We start from the raw sequence: 24,953 nt of genomic DNA on the forward strand, positions 1-24,953 counted from the left end.
GTTTTATCTGGCAATCCTAACCATAATGTACTTTTTATTATTACTTAATGAATGAGAATTTTAATGACTTTAGATAAGAATAAATTTTCATATAAACTTTATAGATTTCACATTGAGAAAATAAGTTAGTCTGTCCTTTCCAATTCTAAAGAATGCTGTACAAGTTTAAAAGAATGTATCCATTTTAAGCTTTCCCCTCAACAATTTAGTAAGAAGTGAAAAAAAAGGTTTCAATAAAAACATCTCATTGTTTTTAAAAGTACTTTACAAATGCATTAGAACTTAGGTTTTATTGCAAATATGTGAATGTAGTTAAAACAAATTACCTTATCTATGTATTACTAAGAATAGCTGACTATAGTAAAAACAAAGGAATATATCTGAATGTATTTATGTATTACTGCAAGTAGCTGAACATAGCGACCATAATTTTTTGGGTTAAAAGGATCAAAATGTAGGAGACTGTGGATATTCTTCTGAATCCTTCATTTTCTCAATCTCTTCATCTGTTTCTGAGCTACTTATTGTGGTTGCTTTTTCTTGGTTACTACTATCAGTATCTGTTTTAGATGGGTTTTCTATCTCTAAGAGCCGTGATTTCTTGAATTGACATCCATCATCTGTGTCTAAACATTTACGCTTAACTATTTGTGGTGTACTAGGTGGACTATCTTCAGGAATGTCAGTGTATTCTACCATTAAGGTCAGGTTGTCTACCACATTAAGGTGGTGGTTGGTGTTACAGCTACTTTTAGAAATATGCCTACTTTTCAAAGAGATAACACATGAATGAAGAAGTTCACAATCCGGAAAAAAGGTACGCAAAGCTTGACAAAGAAAAATGTTCTCCTGAGGGTCTTTTTGGACATTCTTCTCTCCTAAACAAAACAAAACAACACTTCAACATGTAGCTATTGTTTTACAGAGCTTTTTATAATTAGCTATTTGTTACTAATATTAAGTCAAAAAGATTTTAACAATTACATCAAATTATCTAGTGAGAACAGTGACATGTATAACTCCAAATTCTAAATTGTATGCCACAATATTCTAAGAGAAAATTAAAGTTATATTCCTTAATATCCACAATACAGTATGTGAAGAGCTACTATAGTACCATGCTGTTTGGTGGGATTTAGGAGTATTAATAAATCTCAAGGTAGATAAGTTTATCATAAGGCAGTTGGCTCATCCATAATTCAAATTAGTGAGAATTTTTTTAAAAGCACATAAAGAAGTGACACGTTAGGTACTTTACTTACGTATTGCTTGAGCCTGTTCTCGTTTTCTTTTTTTAATTTCTTGTTTTAATCTGTTTATATCATTTAGTAGTTTCTCTACTGCTTGCTCACTGTGTTCCACTTTTTTACATACACTCTGCAAAATAATTTAAGGGCATATACAACATTTCAAGTTCTATATTAACAGTCTTATAAAATCCTCAGTGACACAGAATCAAGTACTATTTGTCTTTTACATAAATTTAATTTTGCAAGTCTTAGAGGACCTCAGAAACAAGCACTTGTATGCTTCTTCATAAGTTATAAAATGCTTTTTAGATACATATCTTCTTAACACACAGTTGTGTTATATCAGTTATTTTGTTAATAGTAACTGATACTAACTCACAGAAACAAACTGAAATTTAATTCACTTTGAAACAAATACTGAAAGATGCAGTTATTGCACAAATTTAATATTAAGCAACTGACAGTACATGAAAACAAAGTGACTATACAGTGTGTCTATAAAGTTCACGTGCAATTTAAAATAGTTTTAAATTTTAAATTGAACTTTATGGACACGCTGTATTTTACTGTTTTGAAAAGCCACTGTTCAGGAGCATACCACACCTGTGTGTCAACAGTTTCAAAAGTATGAATACCAATTAACTTTGACCTAGTAATTCCATTTTAGGAATGTATCTTAACTAAATAAAAAATTTTAAGAGATTATGTTCCTTAGGATAGTATCAAATAATTGTTAACTAATTTTGAATAACAGAGTAAATAGTTATTATAGCCAGTTTTGGTGGATACTCTAACTTTTTTGCCCAGACACAGAGTTTTGCCAGTAACTCCTACAGCTACTTTCACTCTAGCTGACCCATGTTCTCCCCTGGGAATCTGGAGACATCACATAGCCAATGGGCAAATCCTAATCTCTTGAATAGTTAGCCATTCTCTGCTCTGCCAGTAGATAAGGAAACAGCAAGATCTATAAATATGAAGAAGGAAAGCAATGTGCAGATACAGACGGAGAGAAAGTTCTGATGACATTCCAGCTTCTGGTTCAAATCCTTCCTAAAGTTCAGCTGCTTTTTGCTAACAGTTCCTGTGTTGTACTTCTACATTCCCCATTTTAGCCTAAGTTGGTATCATTTAACTTCAGAATTCTAATATACTGCTTTGTGAAATATACTGCCATTAAAGTAACTAAAGAATATGTAGCAATATGAAAAATGTTTAATAATATTATCAAAGGAAAAAAACTCAGGAGTGGGGTATGCCTGTAGTCTTAGTCACTTGAGAAGCTGATGCAGGAAGTTTTGAGTCCTGGAGTTGAAGGCCAGTGCCAGGGCAACATCGTGAAACTTGCCTCTTAAACAAACAAAAAAAAATTATGACACAAATTTATATGTTGCCTTAACTGTCAATTATGTCAAAGTATAAATATATATACATTAGGGAAAAAAGAACATGACAGAGTGGAAATAGTTTTATTAAAATGGTGAAACTTTGGATGTTTCTATTTTCTATAATTCCTATTATTCATATTTAAAAGTAGTGTAATATTAGTAATGTAAAAAGGTACTGACCACTTTTCCCTTTAATGTGGTCTATTAATGAGCATGGGAGCCATATCATATACTCCTCATATCTCCCAAGGGGGGAGCATAGCTGACAGCTCTAGCTCTGGATCTACCACTGTTTGCTCCTAAGCCATGCTTCCCCGGGGCTGTTCCTAGCCAATGACTGAGCACCCTGTGGGTATCAGGCCTATGGAACTATTTTGGGGCAACTTTGTTCAAGGACTCCCCATTAGCATAGCTGAACTTTCTTAGAAGGGCACTGCATTCTGGAGCTCTTTGAAACCAATCATCGTCTTACTCCCCTCTCCTTTATCAGGGGTCAAACTTACATTGCAGTCTGAAGGATCTTCTTACATATTCTTGATCCCTTGTCTTTTTTAAATCTTTCTCAGGACTACCCATGTGATGTGCTCTGGCCCATTAAATGTGAGTAGAAGTGACATGGCACTTCTCAGCAAAGTTTAAAGAGCTACTATGAATTTCCACTAGCTTTTTTTACTCTTTGCCTTATACCATGAGAACAAATAAAGGCGGCTCCATTAGCCTAGATCCTGGAATGAAGGTGACTTTGGAACAAGAGTAGAGCTGTAGCCAAGATATAATGTGTGCAAAACTAAACCTTTATTTTTGTAAGCCACTGAGACTGGGAATAGTCATATGCTGCATAATGATGTCTCAACAAAGGACAGCATATACGACAGTGGTCACATTAAAATTATAATGGAGTACATTGTAGGAAAAGCTGATTTTTGATACTTGATACTGGTATTGCAGATCTAGTAGGGCAGATCACTGACAGTAATTATATAAGGACATTTGGATACACACACACATATATACATATACACAATAAAAATACAGGTTGGGCATGGTGGCTCATACCTGTAATCTCAAAACTCTGAGAGGCCCAAGCAGGAGAACTGCTTGGGGTCAGGAATTTGAGACCGGCGTGAACAAAAGTAAGACCCCATCTCTCCCCAAAATAGAAAAAATTAGCCAGGCTTTGTGGTGGGTTCCCAAAGTCCCAGTTACTCACTACTCATGAGGCTGAGACAAGGGTATCACTTAAGCCCAGGAGTTTGAGGTTGCAGTGAGCTATGACGTCATAGCTCCCAGCAACCTCACACTCTTGGGCTTAAGCGATTCTCTTGCCTCAGCCTCCCGAGTAGCTGGAACTACAGGCATCTGCAACAACACCCAGCTATTTTTAGAGACAGGGTCTCACTCTTGCTCAGGCTGGTCTCAAACTCCTTAGCTCAGGCAATCTACCTATCTCTGACTCCTAGCGTGCAGGGATTACAGACTTAAGTCACTGTGCCCGGCCCCAAAGTCTTTTAAGCACTTCCAAATAGTAAACTTGTTTGTTCAGTTAATACAATTTTGTATGAACAAGACTTCTGATATCAAAAAAAGTTAAGTGACATTGATTTGGACTGATGGAACTCTGGAGAATTGACTAGCTTCCATCATGCACTATGATTCATTGTTTGAGAGTTGCATTTAGTACACCCATGTGTCATCACAAGTCATAAAATTGTCCCAAACATTGTCTTGCTTCTCCAAAAGGTCTTGGCAATCTTCAACTCTCCTTTGCTATTGTTCATCCGTGAGCTCCTTCAAGACTGTTTTTGCACACACCTTTCTCATGCCAAGATTTTCAATTAAGATTTTCTTGTTTCTCTATCTATGTTAACTTGGTTTGCTATGCTTCTCACAGCTGACAATTCTGACATAGAGTTCGATGAATATTTGCAATGTTTTCCTCAATTCTGCTGTTTACTGGCTGCCCTCACTTCTCTTCATCAATGCTTTTTCTCCCCCAGAAAAACATTTAATCCATTTGTACACCACTGTTTCCTTTATGGTGTTACCCTTATAAACTTTGACTAACATATCCCTGATTTCACTTCTACTCTTCCAAGTTTAATAAAGAAATTTAGCTGGGTGTAGTAGCTCACACCTGTAATCCCAGCACTCTGGTAGGCCAAGGTGAGTGTACTGCCTGAGATCAGGAGTTCGAGACCAATGGGAGTAAAAATAGCCAGGCATTGTGACAGTGGCTTGTAGTCCCAGCTACCTACTTGAGAGGCTGAGGCAAGAGAAGTACCTGAGCCCAAGAGTTTGAGGTTGCTGTGAGCTAAGATGCAACTCCATGCCATTCTACTGAGGGCAACAAAAATGAGACTGTCTCCAAAAAAAAAAGAAATTTAATGTTTGTTCATTGCTCTAATTCAAACTCTGACATTCTTGTGACAGCACACAAAAACATGGAACAATAATGAATGCCACTCAGCAGAACACCATTACATGTCACAACTGTGAGACACTGGTAGACCATGGTTATGTAACTTTACTGAGTTGTCTGTATAGTATTAACATAACTGTACAGTGGCAAGTTCACAAACTTGTCAGAACTTCATGTGTATATATATCCACACACACACAATTATGCAGGTTTGTGCATATATACTACATGTTCACAAAAAATTGCCTAATGACATTACATGACTATAAATCTAATCAAAATGTTTTCCCTAAAAAATTACTGAGATCAATTTGATAGGCACTCTAGAAATAATCTTTAAGGGCTAGGTATATTAACTTACCTTTAATTCCTCTTGTAATGAAGCATACATTTTGTTTATCTTGTGTACCTCCTTTAAAGATCCATCATCTTCAAAAAATTCAGAGCTGTAAAAAATTACCATTTCATCAGGGAAACATACAGAACTAACTTTGATGATGTGGTGAAAAACTTATTTGTTGTCAAGGAACAATGGAAAATGCTTTTTACTGGCTTTTAGGGACCATAATTTTGTCAACCTACATGTATACACCAAAACTAACCAGAAAGCCTACCTCATCTATCTTCACATTAGCCAACTTTTTAGCTTCATAAGTGCCATTGCCAGGTTGCCAATTAAAAAAAAAAAAAAAAAGGTTTAGTAAAAATAGATGACAACTGCAAGAGGCAGGGGAAAAAGTCTCTTTTTTTAACCATGGGGACAGGAATCAGTTTCTAAAATTATTTTTTTTGTTGTTGTTACAGTTCTTGGCTGGGGCCGGGTTTGAACACGCCACCTCCCGTATATGGGGCCGGTGCCCTACTCCTTGAGCCACAGGTGCTGCCCAATTTCTAAAATTTTTAACTAAATTTAAGTCACCATTAATTGAAAGAGGCACCATTATTTTATGATACACGAAAGAAAAAATATTAAGGTGGCATGATTTGTAAACACAATTCAGAGATAAATGTGCAAAATGTCTCAAAATTAATGAAATATGGTATTTAGTTCTTACATTGCTAAGTACTGTGGGTACACAAAAATAAACCTCAACCCCTTATGCTCATAAGTCATACCAATGTTGCTTGCTATTTGTAACTTTATTCTCTTACTTAATGATGACAAAAAAATTATGCCTAAGGTATTAGTAAGTATTGGGTAAAACCTGGTTTATTTTTCCCTTTAATATCCATTCTAATTTCATGCCTGTAATCTGAACTACTGCTTTAAAAAAATTGTAACTTTAAGGCTAGCTACTTATTCTAATCTAGAATAAATATGCTCAAATTTGCAGGACATACAACAACTTCCCCCTACCACCATTTTGTTATCTTGTAAGCAGAAAAGTGCTATCAGGAAGAATAGACAAAGTAAAAACAATCTAGTTTACTTGTAAGGTGTTCATTATTCAGTTTTCCTTTCATTTTTATTCTGCTGCTGTTTATATAATCAGAAAATTAAAACACATTGACACTACACTAGAAAAAGAAATTTTTTTTCCTTAGAGCCCTGGTGTTTCATTAGGTCAAGACAGGTCAAGAGACGTGTGAATTATATGTGGTTCAAGAGACTCCAAACTAGTGTACATTAAATATAACCTAGATGGTAGTTAATATGTTAATTAAAAAAAAAGGAATAGGAGTAAATTGAGGGGAAAGCAGTTGAAGAATCCTACCTGTGTCTTTTTACTGCTCGGCTAAAACCAGAGGACATACAGGAAGCTGATACTGTTTTATAACCCAGTTGTTCAGACATGCCCAGATTGGTAACCACTAATGGTACCCTATGAAAAAGTCTGTCAAAATTAAAATACAAATTTAGAATGAAGAGATGGATTAGCATCTATTAGAATAGACTACTTTCCCCCTATAAGATTACTTAACCTGAGATAGAATTTACTGACTTAAGACAATTGGCTTTTAAAAGTAAAATGTGCCTAGTATCACTGTATGAAAAAATATTGTAATGGCTACTTTAACTGATTAGTACATGAAAAGAAGACAGTATTAATGTTGAGATTTATCTTTTCATGAATGATAAAACTGATCTTACTTGGTCCCCTTATAACTTAATTGAGACCGAGTCTCCCTCTGTTGCCTAGAGTGCCATAGAGTCAGCCTACCTCACAGCAAGCTCAAACTCCTGGTTTCAAGTGATCCTCCTGCTTCAGCCTCCCTAGTAGCTGGGACTATAGGGGCCTCCACAACACCTGGCTAATTTTTTCTAGTTTTAGTAGATATTCTCAGGATGGTCTTGAACTCCTGAACTGAAGTGATCATTCCCACCTTGGTCTCCCAGAGTACTAAGATTATAGGTGCGAGCCACCTCACCCAGCCTTAATTCTTATATTCCAAGAAAATGTAGTTTTTATACAACCTATGGGAGTCTCTGTTAGACTCATTTGGGTGGACTATTTTGCTTCTTTGCAGTGGTTATAGAAAAGCTGCATAAGTGGGTAGGCTTAACCAATTTCTAAAATATTTTTCCACCTTAACTAGTAAATAGCAAAATCTTCAATGCTAGAGAAGTCATCATTCCACCCTGGGTTTCCAATTTCTTTATCTGACTTAATTGCTATGATACTTAAAATTGACAGGTGATAAGGCCTACTTCAGAGGGTTATTGTGACAATTTAATCCTACAATATACAAAAACACTTGGTAAGCTACAATAAGTACTAAGTATTAGTACTTTTTTTCTTAGTTTAAGAAAGCCAGTGACTGGCCAACATTTACCCTTTTTGAGGTTTATATAAGGCATGTTCCAGCCGATGAGTAGAGCAGCTTTCTGTTATTATACTTGGTGTTAATAGCAGAAAAACAAGATCTTGGCTTGAAAAGTGCTTCTGTAAGTTTTTGTGAAGGAGCCTCTCTCTAAATGTCACAATCTGATCTGAATGACGACGGAATTTGTACCAACCTACCACAGTCTGAAATACAGAAAAAAAATATGTATCTTAATAGTTACAATTATGTATATATTACAGTTAAGCAATAGAATTGACAACCTTAAAATTGGCTTTCTTAATATTTAGATATCTGGGTAGATAGTAAATAATGCATTTAGTCATACACTTTACTTTTCTAAAGTATGCAAATAGACTTATAGTTAAATTACTTTCCGTTCATTTAAATTTTGATCAATATGGCTGGGTGCCCATAGCTCAAGTGGTTAGGGCACCAGCCACATGCTCCAGGGCTAGTGGGTTCAAACCCAGCCCAGGCCTGCTAAACAACAATAACAACAAAATAGCTGGGTGTTGTGGCAGGCACCTGTAGTCTCAGGTACTTGGGAGGCTGAGGCTAGAGGATCACCAGAGCCCAAGAGTTTGAGGTTGTTATGAGCTATGATATCACAGCATTCTACTGAGGGTGACAAAGTGAGATTCTATCTTGATAAAAAATAAATAAATAAATTTTGATCAATACAGTTTAAGGAGAAAAAAATTCTTAACTTCCTCTAGTTTCTTTTATGGCATTTGCTATTTTGCAGTCTTAATCCTTAATCCCTTTGTTAAAATTGAAATTAAAAAAAAAAATTGATTAACTCACTAAGCAATCACTCCCTCAAAACAAGTTAAATTCCTATGGGGATATTTAGTTAAATAAGTGAACCCTATAGCTTTAACGTAAAATGGGAATGACATCACCTACCCCACAAAGCTGCTTTCAAGATTAAGTATGATCATGTATAAGGGTTTTGTAAACTGTAATATGCTCCACAAATGTCATGTTAGTATTACTAAACCTTTTTTTGAAACAGAAAAAATAAAACCTTTTTTGAAAACTCAGGAATTGAAATAGAGGGAAAAAAGCACTTTAAGATCTGTGAGGTTTAGCAAATCTTAAATGTTTAATTTATACATTTTAATTGAGGAAATTAAAATTATAACTATCTTTCTAAAAATAATTTTTTTTTTCTTTTTTTTGGAGACAGGGTTTTGTTCTGTCACTCAGGCTGGAGTGCAGTGGCATTATTATAGCTCATTGTAACCTCATATTCCTAGGCTCAAATGATCATCCTGCCTCAGTCTTCCTGAGTAGTTGGGAATACAGAGGCATGCCCCCAAGCCCAGCTAATTTTTCTGTGTTTTAAATAGAGATAGAGTCTCACTCTTACCCAGGATGGTTTTTAACTCTTGAACTTAAGCAATTCTCCTGCTTCAGCCTTCCAAAGTGCTAGGATTATAGGTGTGACACCCCCCCCCAAATAAACATATTTATAGGTACATTTTAAAATACCTAAATATAACTGGAGAAAATAAACCAAGCATTTTCAACTAAGAATGTTTTTTGAACAAATCTTTTTTACTGAATCTACTTTTATTCTCAAATCAGCAAAAAGCAAAAAAAAAGCAAAAAATTTTGTCTGGGAGAAAAACCAATTTTGATCATTAAGCAACTTTTAACTAAACACCAAGTATGGTATGGAGGATTCAAATTAACTGCTGTATAGAAAATCATCCCTACAGTATGAAAAATATTTTACTGCTGCTAAGTAAAATAATAATAATGGATTAAATCCTACAATAAATGGTATTGGGAAGTGGTGTGGTGGAAACACAGGAGAAAAAGAGATCAATGTTAATTATAGTCAAGGGAATGATGAGAATGCTCTTAGTTACTAGTTGTGTTTTCACAGCAACCCTTTTGAATTTCTGGGAAGAACAAGCCTTTTATACTTGTTTTATAGGATATCAGGTAGACAAACACTACTTAAAAATTCTCTCAAAGTTATACCTGTTTCTAGGAATTGAAAATAATGCATATTAAATACCAAAAAAAAAAAAAGTAAATCAGTACCTTTTTGACACTTGATAATATTTTCATTAGAGCTTCCTTATTTACGTCACCCGAAGAATTATAAAAGCTGTAAAAGTCAAAATTAAAGAAATTTCAATTAAGCTAAAAATATTAATTTTATTAGTATTTTTAACTTTAGTTACTTCTAACCCAAACTACTTAACCAAAATCCATATACCTACTGGCCTGTCATATGAAGCTCTAAAATGAGTGGTGCAGAAAAGTTCTCAAATTAACACTTAGAGTAGTAGAAACATAAGGTCCATAACCAATAGAAAGGAAAAGGATAGAAGCACCAAGAGGTAAACTTTTTTTTAACCAATACAATAAATTATCCATTAAATAGGTATTAGAAAGCAAATTCACAATTCAATTTACTTATTATCAATTTTTATAATATTGATGCATAATGTTTAACATGAGAAATGAAGCACAATAACAAAAGGACAATTCTCTGCTAATTCCAAAATCTATGCATTTTAGGAGGAGGTTGGGGTTTTGTTTGGGGGGGATGTTGGAACAGCTTTGGTTTAGTTTAGTTCTGCAATTGGAATGTCCAAGACAGAAAAAGAATCAGAAGATAATTCTAAAAGATTCTGAAGTGTTTACTTCTGGCTTTTTCTTCCAATAAGAGACTGCAAATAGGAGGTAAGTATGGTGGATCCCAACATTTTGGGAGGCTGAGGCGGGAGAATGATGAGGCCAGAAGTTCAAGACCAGTCTGGGCAACACAGCCAGACCCCCATTTCTATTAAAAAAAAAAAAAAAAAATTAGCTGGGCATGGTTGTGTATACCTATAGGCCTAGCTACTTGGAGTGCTGAGATGGGAAGATCCCGAGACCAGGAGTTCAAGGTTGCAGTGAATTATAATTGCACCACTGTACTCCAGCCCCAACAACACAGTAAGACCCTGTCTCAAAAAAAAAAAAAAAAAAAAATAAATAAATAATTACCAATATTTTCCTTTTAGCATTAATTAAGATGACAGTATTCTGTGATGGGGAAATATACAAAATCCTTTATAATTTTCACTGTCATAAGATTTTACTGGTAATTCTAAACTATACGTTGAAAAAATTTAGTCACACAAAACTAAAAAAATACAACCTAATAAGCAGATTTTTTTTTTCTTTGAGACAGAGTCTCACTTTGTCACCCTTGGTAGAGTGCCATGGTGTTGTAGTTCACAACCTCAGACTCTTGGGCTCAAGTGATTCTCTTGCCTCAGCCTCCTGAGTAGCTGGGACTACAGGCTCCGGCCACAATACCTGGCTATTAGAGACAGGGCCTAGCTCTTACTCAGGCTGGTCTCCAACCTGTCAGCTCAGGCCATCCACCTGCCTCGGCCTCCCAGAGCCTTGGCGCCCAGCCTAATAGGCAGATTTTAATGGAAAAACAAACAAAAGTGTTCCGTTGACCAAAGGAGGATGTTAAACTGATCAAACAGATAAAGCCATTTTCCTATTTATAACTCCAACATGAAAACTCTAAAAAGAATTTATTCCTGTATTTCTCCAGCACAGCCCATTTCTAAGCTTCTCAAACTAAGGCAAGAAAAAAGGTGTATAAACCACAGAACTGACAATTTAGGTTGGATGATTAAAAAAAATAAGAAAATTAGGTTGGATGATTAAAATAAATAAGAAAAAAAATAAGTAAATAAGTAAGAAGAAATCACCAGAGGGTAACAGTTACATCTTCTGTGAAAGCACTGATTTTATGTGAAGTTTCTGGAGGATGGGTGGTAGCAGTTTTTTTTTTTTGTTTTTTTTTTTGAATTGTTGGAGATTCATTGAGGGTACAGAGAACCAGGTTACACTGATTATACTTTACAGGTAAAGTCCCTCTTATAACTATGTCCCACCTCCAAGAGATGTGACACACACCATGACCCTCCATCCTCTCCCTCCTTCCTTCTCTCTGCCCACGCATCTCCCCTCCCCTCACTGCATACTAGGTCATCACTTGTCCTCATATCAGAATTGAGTACATGGGATTCTTGCGATGCTTTACTAAGAAGAATGTGTTTCAACTCAATCCAGGTTAATACAAAAGATGTAAAGTCTCCATCTTTTTTAGTGGCTGAATAGTATTACCTGGTATACATATATCACAGTTTGTTAAATCCATTTCTGGGTTGGGCATTCAAGCTGTTTCCACATTTTGGCGATTGTAAACTGAACTGCAATAAACAGTCTAGTGCAAATATCCTTCTGATAAAATAAATTTTTTTTTTTTTTCTGGGTAGATGCCCAGTAACGGGATTGCAGGATCAAATGGGATGTCTAGTTTGAGTTCTTTGAGGATTCTCCATACTTCCTTCCAAAAAGGTTGTATTAGTTTGTTGTATTACACTAGCATCTGCAGCTTTGAGATTTTGTGATGTGGGCCATTCTCACTGGGGTTAGGTGATACCATTAGGGTGGTTTTGATTTGCATTGCTCTCATAATTAGGGATGATGAGCATTTTTACCTATGTTAGTCATTCGTCTATCTTCTTTACAGAAGGACAGAAGGTTCTATTCATCTCTTTTGACATATCATTGATATAAGGGATTATTTATTGGCTTTTTTTGCATTAATTTCTCTGTAGATAGTAGTTATCAAGCTTTTGTCCAATTCATAGTATGCAAATATCTTTTCCCATTCTGATGGTTGTCTATTTGCTTTGGTTGTTGTCTCCTTAGCTGTACAGAAGCTATTCAATTTAATTAAGTCCCATTTGTTTATTTTTGTTGTTGTTGCAATTGCCAACTAAGTTTTCTTCATAAAGTCTTTCCCCAGTCTGGTAACTTCAAGTGTTTTCCCCACAGTTTCTTTGAGGATTTTTATTGTTTCATGCCTTAGAGTTAGATCTTTTATCCATCTTGGATCAATTTGAGTAGAGAAAGATGCATATCCAGTTTTAATCTTTTACATGTGGTATGCAGTTCTCCCAGGACCATTTATTGACTAGGGATTCTTTTCCCCAGTGTATGTTCTTGTTTGGTTTTATGAAAGATTTGGTGGCTGTACAACGTTCATTTCATTTCTTTTGTTTCGTTCATTTTATGAATGATTTTTTTGTTTTCAATTTCATTAATCTCTGTTTTAATTTTGGCTATTTCTCTGCTTCTGCTGGGTTTAGCGTTAGAATGTTTTTCTTTTTCCAATTCTATAAGATGATTTGTGTGTGTGCTGATGTGCTCACTTTCTGTTTTTTGAAGGCAGGCATCTAGCACAATAAATTTTCCTCTTAGGACTGCTTATGTTTGAGGATATTAACAAATTCCTCTTTTATCTCTTCCTGAACTCAACTATCATTCAGCATGAGGTTGTTTAAGTTTCTAAGACTTTGTGTGGGGATGAACTTGGTTGGAGTTGAGCTTCACCTTTATAGTCTTGTGATTTGAGAAGAGACATGGTGTAATCGCTATTCTTTTAATTTTGCTGAGGTTTGATTTGTATCCTAGGATGTGATCTATTTTGGAGTATGTGCCATGAGCTTATGAGAAAAAAGTATATTCTTTTGCTTTGGGATGTTGTGTTCTGTATGTCTATAAATCCCATTTGTTCTAGGGTCACATTAAAATCCTTTGTACCCTTGTTTAGTTTAGAGGATCTGTTCAGTTCTTGTCAGAGGGGTATTGAAGTCCTCAGTTATTAAGGTGTTACAGGATATCATATTGCTCAGACTCCTCAAGGTCTATTTCATAAATCTGGAAGCATTTAAGTTAGGTGCATAAATGTTTAAAATTGAGATGTCCTCTTGTTGTATTATTCCTTTGACCAGTATGAAGTGTGCATCTTTGTCTTTCCTAACTGAAGTTGCTTTGAATCCACCTGTATCTGAGAATAAGATAAAGTAAGCCCTCCTTTCTTCTGACTTCCATTTGCTTGAAACACTGTTTTCCATCGCTTGACCCTGAGTCTTGATTTGTCCTTCAGGGCTAGGTGTGTCTCCTGGAGACAGCATATGGATGGCTTATTTTTTTATCCAATCAGCCAGCCTGTGTGACTTCAGTGGGAAAGTCAACCCATTGACATTTATTTAGAGTATTGACAAGGGTGGTGGAATTCTAACATTATGAGATAGTTTATTGTGTAGTTTTATCCTTTGTGTCACTGTAGAAGCTAAGCTGTGGCCTTTGGCTTCTTGGTGTTTATTTTGGTGGTGGTCCTCTGTGGTGTTCAGTATTAACAGTAGGTCTAAGTATTTTCTGTAGAGTTGGTCTTGTGACAAATTTCCTTAGTGCTTGTACACCTGTAAAAGATCTGATTTTTCCATCAATTCTAAAGCTAAGTTTAGCAAGATACAGGATTCTGGGTTGAAAATTATTTTAAGAGTGTTGAAAGTGGATGACCATGCTCTTCTGGCTTGGAAGGTTTTAGTTGAAAAGTCTGCTGTCATCCTAATGGCTCTGCCTGTAGGTCAGTTGGTGCTTATCCTGGATGCTTGTTGAATTTTTTCTTTCATCTTGACTTTGGATAGGTTCGTTATGTGTCTTGGAGAGACTCTGTTTGAGTTGAGATGACCTGGGGTTCAATATCCATCTAAAAGGAGGGTGTTGGGGTCTTTAGTAAAACTTGTGAAGTTTTCATTTATGATGGTCTCCAGTAGGGCTTCCATTCCTCTGGGACAATCTTCTTCCCCTTCAAGAATCCCTATTATTCGTATATTTGAATGCTTCATGGAGTCTCATACTTCTCTAAGGGCATGTTCTGCTTTCTCTCTCTCCTTTTCTGCCTCTTTAACTACCTGGGTTAATGCAAAAACTTAATCCTCTAGCTCTGGCTCTTTCTTCTCCGTGGTCTAACCTATGGTTGATATTTTCTATTACATCTTTACATTCCCTGATTCTCTTCTTCATTTCCTTAAGCTCTTCCATATCCTTTCTACATTCTACATATCTCTTGTCTGACTTTTGGTTCTATCTTCCCATTTTCTCATCCATTCCTTTTATTGTCTTTATCATCCATATTTTAAATTCCCTGTCAAGTCCATTAATTTTTTTTTTTATTTTTAATTTCAGCTTGCTTGTTCATTTTTCATTTGAAGTACTTTTTTTTTTCTTCATTTTCTTTCTTCTTTTTTTTTAGATGTTCTTTCTCTAGCGATGCTCTGTCCTCTTGACTCCCCAGTAGGGGGGATTACAGACGCCCACCACAACGTCTGGCTAGTTTTGATGTTAGTAGAGACGGGGTCTTACTCTGGCTCACATGCTGTTACATAGAGGTCGCGAACCTCTGAGCTCAGGCAATCCACCCGCCTCGGCCTCCCACAGCGCTGGGACTACAGGCGTGAGCCACCACGCCCGGCCAAGTCCATTAATTCTTTATAGGTAAAGTCTTCCGCAGTATCTGCGTCATGGTCCCTTGGGGGAGTTCCTCTGTTCTTTCACTTTGCCTGAATTTTTCTGTTGGTTCCACTTCTTGTTCACCTCCTTTTCACTGCCTTCTTTGTTTTAAACAAAAGTCCTTGCTGTTTATGACATGTGTTGCCAGGTCACTAGGTGGCTCTGTGTTTTAGGAGACAGAGAGCATAGTCAGCAACCTTTGTGGTCCTACTTCCAAAATTAGTTGCCATTGTTGATCACCTCATTGTTTCCTCAGCATTCAGACCCTGCTGGGTTGGGATCTTAAAGATCAGAAGAATCCTTAAGGGGCAGGTTTCACAAGTGCCTCCTGACTCCAGTTACCGTGAGGTATAGGAGCACCTCGCCCTGTTTCAGAAGTGGAGTTCTGATGTCCTTTAGGAGCCTTCCCAAAATGGCACCCACCCCCACTACCCCCCAACCCCTGGCCACTGAGACCTCAGTATGGCTACTAGTCACCAAACCTATGGAAAGTCCACTCCAACCAGCATTCAAATCTGGTTGCTGTATACTGTTTGAGTCTGCCCACTCTTCCAAGCTTACCATTCAACACACAGCTTCCCCAACAACTGAACACTCCGGAAAAGCTTCCTCCCATCCAATGCCTCTGTGGGCAGCCAGCTGATCCCAGCCAGTTGCAATCACTTGCCTAATTCATCAGATTTCCACCCCTCTGGACCATATGCTGTGTTCAGTTCACCACCTCCTTGCTGTGCTCCCTCTCTGGGTAAGACCCCATGCCAGGTTTGGCTGGGTTCTCTATTTTTCCCCAGTCATTTAGGGGAGCTCAGCTGAACGATCCCTCTGATCTGATACCTTTCTCCTCCGTCTGGTGGTTAGCATTTTAATATAATAATAGATACACTTCATGTTAAATAGGGAAATTTTTTTTTTAAGTGACTTTTGAGTTTTAGGTTTCCTGGATGCTTCCCCTAGAATCCTGAGGTAAGCAAATCAGTGTTTTTCAGTAGAACAGTCTGAGAAGGAATATATTTAGTGCAGAATTGGCAAACTTTTTCTATCAAGAAACAGATAATAAATATTTTAAGCTTTGCCAGCCACATTCACCTTCTGTTGTATAGTGTTCTTCTTTTTTTTTTTAAACTACATTGGGTGGCGCCTGTGGCTCAAGGAGTAGGGCGCCGGTCCCATATGCTGGAGGTGGTGGGTTCAAATCTAGCCCTGGCCAAAAACCACAAAAAAAAAAAAAAAAAGTAAACATTCTTACTTAGGCCCACACATGGTTTTGCCATACCATTAACTAGTTCTGTGCCCTTGGTCAATCATGAACTTTTCAGGCCTATTTTGTTGTTAAATAAAAATAAAGTAACCTTTTCATTGAGAGGCATTTCATATGACTCTCCCCGATGGGTGTACAACGGGCCACAAGTGGGTTATGTAAGGACTTTTTTGCTTACCTATGATGGTGAATAGTCAGGAAAATTAAGCATTGGACTTTTTTTTCTTTGGCTCATTAGCTTTCATTAGTTTGTATATTTAATGTGTGGCCCAAGGGAACTCTTCTTATTCCAATGTGGTACAAAGAATCCAAAAGGTTGGAAAGTCCTATTATTTTCCACTCTCTCCTCTCTTACTCTAACAACTAAGATTCAAGCACAGGTTTCTCATCACTAGAGTAGATGGTTGCTTCAGCTCTATGCCGCTTCAGGCTCTGCCAGACCAGCTAATTTTTAAAATTTTTTATAGCGATGGGGTCTTGCCATGTTGCCCAAGCCAGTCTCGAACTTCTGACCTCCAATAATCCTTCCATTTTAGCTTTCCAAAGTGAAGAGTTTAGGAAGTTGAGTTTATAATATACAATGAAGTGACTGGATGTGAAAATGTAAAGTGATTCTCAAAGTAATCTGGTACCTGGCAGTGGCAGTGAAGACCAGCTAAAATAAGTAATATAGAGAAAGAATTATTAGGGCTGACAAAGCACACATGACTTTTCAGGTACTTAAAAAAAAATCTGTTCCATTTTCATTGGTACCACCATATGTAAGTGGTAACTAAGATACTTTTAGTATAACTTCAATCATTTCACTTGAAAAGAATAGTTTTCACAATGGATCATTTACTTACTAATGTTATTACTCACCTAAAAAGCCGATAGCATGGAATAGATTTCTGAATCTCTGTGAAAAAAAGGATTTTTATTACATTAATTAATAATAATTTGAATAATATATACTAAGCATTTACCTCATTCTAGGAAGTACTTTACTATTGACCATCTCATTTAATCCTTTAACTTTTATTATTGAATCCTTCAACAAACCTATGAAACAGATGCTATCATTCTTCCCTTTTCAAAGATGGTATTAATAGACAATGTAAGATTAAGTGGCTTGCCCAAGCCAATGGTATAGCTAAAATTCAAACATAGAGCCTCGCTTGGAGCTAAAATGCTACATTCTCTTTACAAATGGTTCAAATATAGGGCAGTGCCTGTGGCTCAGTGGGTAGGGCGCAGGCCCCATATACCAAGGGTGGCGGGTTTGAACCCAACCCCAGCCAAACTACAACAAAAAAAAATTGCCGGACATTGTGGCAGGTAGTCCCAGCTACTCAGGAGGCAGGTAGGCAAGAGGATAGCCTAAGCCCTAGAGTTGGAGGTTGCTGTGAGCTGTGACACCATGGCACTCTACAGAGGGCAACAAAGAGAGACTCTGTCTCAAAAAAAAAGAAGAAAGGTTCACATACTACAACAAAAAATAAATTCAAAGTTGCCATATTCTCACTGGCTTCTAAAAAGGTTACGCTCTATACATTTACTTAATTGATGAAAACAGCTGTTAAAGGGATTTTATTTTTCCAGTATAGTATAACCGTTTTTGGTCAATGACAGACCAAATATAAGACAGGGATTCCACAAGATTATGATGGAGCTGGCCAAATGTACCATTTTTTTGTCTTTTATGCCATTATTTCTACTGTACCTTTTCTATGTTTAGATATGTTTACATATACAGATACCATTGTGTTACAAATGGCTATAGTATTCAATTTAGTAATAACACTATATAGATTTGTAGCCTAGGAAAAAAAGCCTACCATATACCCTAGGTGTGCAACAGATAGCATCTAGATTGGTGTAAGTACACTGAGATGTTTGCACAAAGATAAAATTGCCTAACCTCATATTACAAATACCTGCTGTTTCATAAAGGTTTCAAAAATAGCTGTTTCATAAAGGTTTTGTTGGTGTTAACTATTTAAAAAAAATGCCAGCATCTTTAAAGAGGTGAATTTTATTCTTCTATGAATAGTAATATCCTAGTTAAACAGGAAAAGTGGTTATTCTCTTTAGATATTTTCTTTTCCTAGCAAATGTATTTTACCCTCTTTAGATTAATCCCAGTCTGAAACTAACACTAAACAGAAATTGTATACAACTAATAATCAGTAAAATGTACTCTGGTGTGCAGACAAGAGGAAGCCTTAAAATGATGAAAATCTCATTAACCAAAGTAATGTTTTTTGTCAGTCTTGGATCTTACCTGTTAATTACCTGTGTTAAAGTAAGGACACATTTTAAAATAATTTGGGCAAATATTTTAAGGCTTAGCACCTTGCCTAGCATAATGTAGTTGCTCAATAAACGTTTGCTTAATTAAATCAAACTTTCAAAATATTTTAGATGGGGGAGAGGGAAGGGATGGGTAAATTCATACCTATTGGTTACAATACACAATATCTGGGTGAAGGGCACACTTACATGTATAACTTTGACTTAATCTGTACAAAAATAAAATATGTAAACAAAACATGTGTACCTCCTAATATTCTGAAATTAAAAAAAAAAGTAGATGTTATGCATGACTTGCTGATTTTGATCAGGGAAAAAAATGCTCTAAAAGTTTGCTTTTAAAGCCCAAGTGTATGAACAGAAAAAAAATATTAAAAAGTAAAATTATAAGCTATATAAAAACACGTATGACATAGGACAAAATGCCAATTTCCTTATATTATTACAAATCAACAAAGGAAAAACAATTTAGTAAAAATTCAGTTAAAGAATGGAACAGTTCTATCCTTTTTCAAAGAAAGAAGCCAAGAAAAAAGTAAAAATCATGAAAAAATACTTAACCTCTTGTGTACATGAGCAATGCAAATGAGAATGCTATCTTCTGTCTTACCAAATTGGCAAAGATTAAAAGATTTGGTAATACATAGTGTTGGCAACATGTGGGGAATCAGGCACTTTTATATACTGTGGAACAGCATAAAATAGCATAACTTTTCCAAAAGGTGGTAGTCTACCTCTGGGATTTGACTTTCATATATATATACTCAGACAAAGGCACAAAGATATAGGTGTAATACCAAATAAGATGTTCACTGTAATACTGTTTATGCTAACAAACTGAAAGTCAATCTTAGCAAGTTAAGTATGGTACGTTCATACAATGGGCTACATATAGCCATTTGAAAAGAATGACCCAACAATACATGCTGATACTATTCCACACTACTGATAACTTGGGAAATAATTATGGATTAATAGTATGATCCCACTTGTTCATATTTTAAAAAAACTTATATTTGTATCTTATGAATACCGTAAATGAATTAAAAAAAAACCATGAAACTAAGAGTAGTTGCTACTGAGAAGACTAAGGAGAATTTAAGTTTTTATTTCTTACCTTAGATAATTCTATTTTTAACCTTTTAAAGTGGCAAACAAAAATGTCATACAATATGAGTATAAACTGATAAAATCTTTGTGGAAAGCAATTTGCTAATGCAGATCAAAAACTTAAAAATGTTCATACCCTGTGACATAACAATACCATGTCTAGGGCAGCACCTGTGGCTCAAGGAGTAGGGCTCTGGCCCCATATACCAGAGGTGGTGGGTTCAAACCTGGCCCCGGCCAAAAACTGCAAGAAAAAAAAACAAAAAACAATACCATGTCTAGTAATCTATAATAGATAAAGCTAAATACTAACATAGAAGAATGTTTACTGGAGTATAATTTATGATAATGAAAACTAGAACAGCTGATTATAATTTATTTAAAGGCCTGCTTAAAGCAGAGTAAGGCCATAAAGTAGAATACAATGCAATTATGAAAAAAGATATTATTACTTAAAATTGAAAAATCATCATGATACATCATGATGCTATACTTTTAATAAAGTATACCAACAATTTTGTTTAAAAAAATGCTTAGAAAAACTATCCATGTGTGTATAATTACAATCAGAAAACTCCCTATACATTTTAAAGCCCCGCCTCATGCCCTCCACCCCAACAAGACAGAACAGCTGCTATCAACTATAAATGCTTCTCCACTCCTCAAATCCTTTGCAGACTGTTCTCTTCCCTATTATACTACAGAAACCATGGAAGCTGTTCAGTACTCTAATTATCAAATTATTGAGTTTTGTCAATTCTCATCTTCCATCTATTCTGCAGCATGTAACATTTTATCTTTCCCTTTGTTCTCCTATTACTGGGCATCTTCCTGTCACCTAAATAGAAGATGTTTGTTGTTTCATCCTTGTCTCTCTGTAGTAATCTTCTCTGCTTCCCATGTCTTACACTGCTTATTTTAGACCAGTTGATGGCTGTAATTTTAATTAAGAAATGAGTGCAATATATTCTTTTAAATTCTGCTTTTAGAATCAGTATATACTTTTTTTTAACAATTTAAAACCAGTAATTTATGTTGATCTCTTTCAGCATAAACTATATATATAGGAGACATAGAAATAAGTGACTCACCAATTGTATAAACAACTTCAACGTCGTCCATTTGGGAATCTGTAATGCTATTCTTGGCTTCACCTTTCACTTCTCCAAGAAGAAAACCTTCCTATAAGGATAAAAATAAGAGGCACTATATGGAATACACTGTTAGAATTACTGTTCACTTAACTAACCAATATTTTCTGAGTATTTTACAATGTATGCAAATGTATGCTATCAATTGGGGGGCACTCAAAAGACCTGGGGTGCTTCCAGTTTACTTGGGAAACATGACAAAAATGAGAATAGAGGCTTGGCGCCCATAGCTCAGTGTTAGGGCACCAGCCACATGCACAGGGGCTGGTGGGTTTGAACCCAGCCAGGGCCTGCTAAACAATAATGATAACAACAACAACAACAACAATAACAAAAACAGCCGGGCATTGTGGAGTGCGCCTGTAGTCTCAGCTACTGGGAGGCTGAGGCAAGAGAATCACTTAAGCCCAAGAGTTTGAAGTTGCTGTGAGCTGTGATGCCATAGCAAGCCCAAGAGTTTGAAGTTGCTGTGAGCTGTGATGCCATAGCACTCTACCAAGGGTGACATAGTAAGACTCTGTCTCAAAAAAAAAAAAAAAGAAAAAATGAGAATAGAAAGTAAACTGTTATTTTAGGAAAGAGAAAGAAATTAACATGGCCTGAAGTAATTGTAGAAGGTAAGAATACAGTTGACTTTAAAAGGCTAGGCAGTGTTTGTGTAGGCAGAACGTTTAACACTTAGAGCAGTTGAGAGCATAAAAGGCTAAAAGCCAGAAATGACCATAGAATGTTTGAGGAACAGTAGAGCAGTTTGCCTTGAAGCAAACTTTTTGTAAGAAATCAAAGATCCTTGATGGGGCCAACAATGGAGCAGCATCCCAAAGACTAGCCAAGGAGTCTGTATATAACCCCACATGCTTCTGAGAATTAGTGGAGGCTTCCAAGTTGTGCATAACACAGTCACTGGTGTTTTCTGATTAAAACTTGTGCAAAATTTAAAAAAATCAAAGATTTGAAATTCAATTTCAGAGTGTGCTTTCTAAAAGGAATGCTGCAAGTCAGTTTCTTTTTCTGCCCAGGGGTGATTTCTTTGAATTTTGGAGAATTCAATTATATCTCTAGGCACATTTAAAGACCCAAGTGCTCAACAATTAAGATTTTATATATTTTTATAATTAATAATGCTTGTTTCTTTTTATTTCGTTAAAGGAAAAAGCACAAATGGAAAATGTTTCCACAAGATGAGTCTTTACTGGAATCAAAGGGAAAAAGAAATCCAGAACTGCACATTCTAGTGTTTGTGATTTTGATACTCCCAAGGACAAACCCAAGGAAAGAAAGCACGGGCAGTGCAATCACAACCACCCAGAAACTATCCTTTAAAGACTTTAAGAAAAGGATGTGACACTAACACAGGTCTAATAGACAATACTTGAGGCCAGTGTGGTGGTTCACACCTATAATCCTAGCACTCTGGGAGACCCTGGCTGGAGGACTGCTTGAGCCCAGGAGTTCAGGAGCTCAGGAGACCAGCCAGAGCAGGAGCAAGACCCCATCTATATTAGCAAGGAGTTGTGGGTGCCTGTAGTCCCGGCTACTCTGGAGGCCTAGGCAAGACTGCAGCAAGCTATGACACCATGAGACTGTCTCAAAAAAAAAAAAGATAATCCTTTGGACCACATACGATTTAAGGACCCACTCTGTTTATATCTGCAGTAAAGACATTCAAAAATAATTTCCACAGCCACACATTTTACACTGTCATATATCTATCTGCTCTTTTCCAGGTAAGGTTATTTTAAATATACATATACATATATATACACACACACACATAAAATATACTCTTCCCAACCTTTATTGTGCTTGTGCTAAAAGACAATTTTAAATGAGACTTTATATTTTAAAATGAAGAGCACACAATTCAGCAGAAGTTACCACAATGTTCAGCATGGCATCTCCCAACTGTAGTAGGGCAGCAGTAAGGTGTGTTTTAGACGATTTCTCTCAGCAAGTTACTGAGCCCAAGGACACTACTTCCAGACCTCAAGGTTTTACAGTACTTTTTTTTTTTTAATTTCATGAAAATACAACTTTTAGAAAATAGGCACTGTAGCTTAAAAAATTACTTCTTAGCTTCACCCAAAGGCTTTTTTTGTTTTTGGAGACAAAGTGAGACTTTGTCGCCCTGGGTACAGGGCCCTGGCCTCCTCCTAGCTCACAAGCTCAGCCTCTTGGGCTCCAGTGATCCTCTCGCCTCAGCCTCCGCAGTCACGGGGACTACAGGCGCCCGCTGCCGCGCCCGTTTGTTTTGGAGATGAGGTCTGGCTCTGGCTCAGAGCTGATCTTGACTTCGTGAGCTCAGGTGACGCACCTGCTCGGGCCGCCCAGAGCGCTGGGGCTACAGGCTCGAGCCACCGCGCCCGGCCCAGGCCCATCAGGTGAAAATATAGAATAAGCATGTTAATACCGAACGTTTGGGGGTAACTGTAATGTTTATAAATTATCACTTATCAGTAAAGTAACTAGCTGAAGCCTTACAACTTTAACCAATCTAACAGCAATGCCACCAAAAGTCAGATACTTGAAATACCAAATTAAGATTTGACAAAAAATACTCAGTGGGTGCGACATCCGTTCTCATTTCCTTACCATCCTACATTATGGCCCTCGGTAGAGTGCCTGGCGTCACACAGCTCACAGCAACCTCCAGCTCCTGGGCTTAAGCGATTCTCTTGCCTCAGCCTCCCGAGTAGCTGGGACTACAGGCGCCCGCCACAACGCCCGGCTATTTTTTGGCTGAAGTTTTGGCCGGGGCCGGGTTTGAACCCGCCACCCTCGGTATATGGGGCCGGCGTCTTACCGACTGAGCCACAGGCGCCGCCCACCATCCTACATTTCAACGAACACAGTTGTCTCTGCAAAAAACTGCCCAGACTGAGGAGAAACCGAAAGTTAACCGGGACCCGCGGCCGCAGCCAACTTTCCCTCACGCCCGAGTCTGACCAGAAACGGCCGCGCCGAGGAAAAGGACGGCGCGCGAGGGCCGGGGCGGGAAGCGGGCCGGGGAGAAGGGGGCTGGCTGAGAAGAGAAGGCAGAGCCGCGCCGGCGGGAGGTCGCGGACCGGGACTCACGGCCTGGGCCCAAGCCGGGCCCGCCCCTGGGCTCACCGTGTCCGAGTCCGTGTTGAGGTGCTGGAAGCTGAGCGCGCCAAGCACAAAGCCCGAAAGCACCGCCGACGTACTCTCGCCCTCCATGCCGCCAACCCAGCTGGGCGAAGGAGAGAATGGGGGCGGGACGCGTCGGGCCGGGCGCCTGACTACGAGGCTGAGAGGCGACGTCGAGCGAAGGAGCGGGGCTTGCGCAGGCGCACGGACGCCGCGGAGCCTCAGAGGGGCGCGGGGCGGGGCCGAACAAAGGTGGGGCGATTGAGGGGCGGGGCGAACGAAGGGCGGGGCCTGCAGAGAACCCGCCGGTGCGGAGGGAGCAGGACTCCGGGAAGTTTCCGTAAATCCGCTGTGGGGGAGCGTGGCGGCTCGCCTGTGTGTCCTCTGGGGCGCGCCCTGAGTCCGTCTCTGCTTTCTGCTGACCGTTCGGTGTAGGCCCCGCTGCAGAGGTCCTCGGACCCAGTTTTGGTGGTCTCTTGCTGCTGAGCGACCTGTGGCATTTATGCAAAATTATCAAAATAAACACTGTTGACCTGGTCTGTTTTTTTTCCGACAGAGTTCTGCTTGGTCACCCTTGGTAGAGTACCATGGCGTCATAGCTCACAGCAACCTCAAACTCCTGGGCTTAAACGATTCTATTGGCTCAGCCTCCCAAGTAGTTGGGACCACAGGCGCCCGCCAGGCCTGGCTATTTTAAGAGATGGGGTCTTGCTCTGGCTTGGGCTGGTCTGGAATCTGAGAGCTCAGGCGATCCACCCGCCTGGGCCTCCCAAGTGCTGGGATTTACAGGCGTGAGCC

General features: G+C 37.9%; 1 protein-coding gene across 2 annotated transcripts; it reads right to left on the bottom strand.

Annotated features, from left to right (window-relative positions):
* Positions 1 to 118: 118 nt before the first annotated feature.
* On the bottom strand, positions 119 to 24,368 carry ABRAXAS1 (abraxas 1, BRCA1 A complex subunit). Of its 2 annotated transcripts, none has more exons than XM_053598142.1 (9): positions 24,159 to 24,368; positions 20,988 to 21,078; positions 17,356 to 17,392; positions 9,900 to 9,966; positions 7,833 to 8,026; positions 6,773 to 6,892; positions 5,419 to 5,503; positions 1,263 to 1,377; positions 119 to 878 (listed from the first exon to the last, which is right to left on the bottom strand). In XM_053598142.1, exons 1-9 carry the CDS (start codon positions 24,243 to 24,245, stop codon positions 448 to 450), a joined length of 1,227 nt encoding a protein of 408 aa, XP_053454117.1. In that variant the 5' UTR covers positions 24,246 to 24,368; the 3' UTR covers positions 119 to 447. The 2 variants fall into 2 exon arrangements, with proteins under 2 accessions (XP_053454117.1, XP_053454064.1); XM_053598089.1 differs by lacking the exon at positions 24,159 to 24,368 and adding an exon at positions 20,033 to 20,140 and having other exon boundaries at positions 120 to 878.
* Positions 24,369 to 24,953: the final 585 nt, after the last annotated feature.

Source organism: Nycticebus coucang, chromosome 1 (genome assembly GCF_027406575.1).
Source record: "Nycticebus coucang isolate mNycCou1 chromosome 1, mNycCou1.pri, whole genome shotgun sequence".
Taxonomy (NCBI): Eukaryota; Metazoa; Chordata; class Mammalia; order Primates; family Lorisidae; genus Nycticebus; species Nycticebus coucang.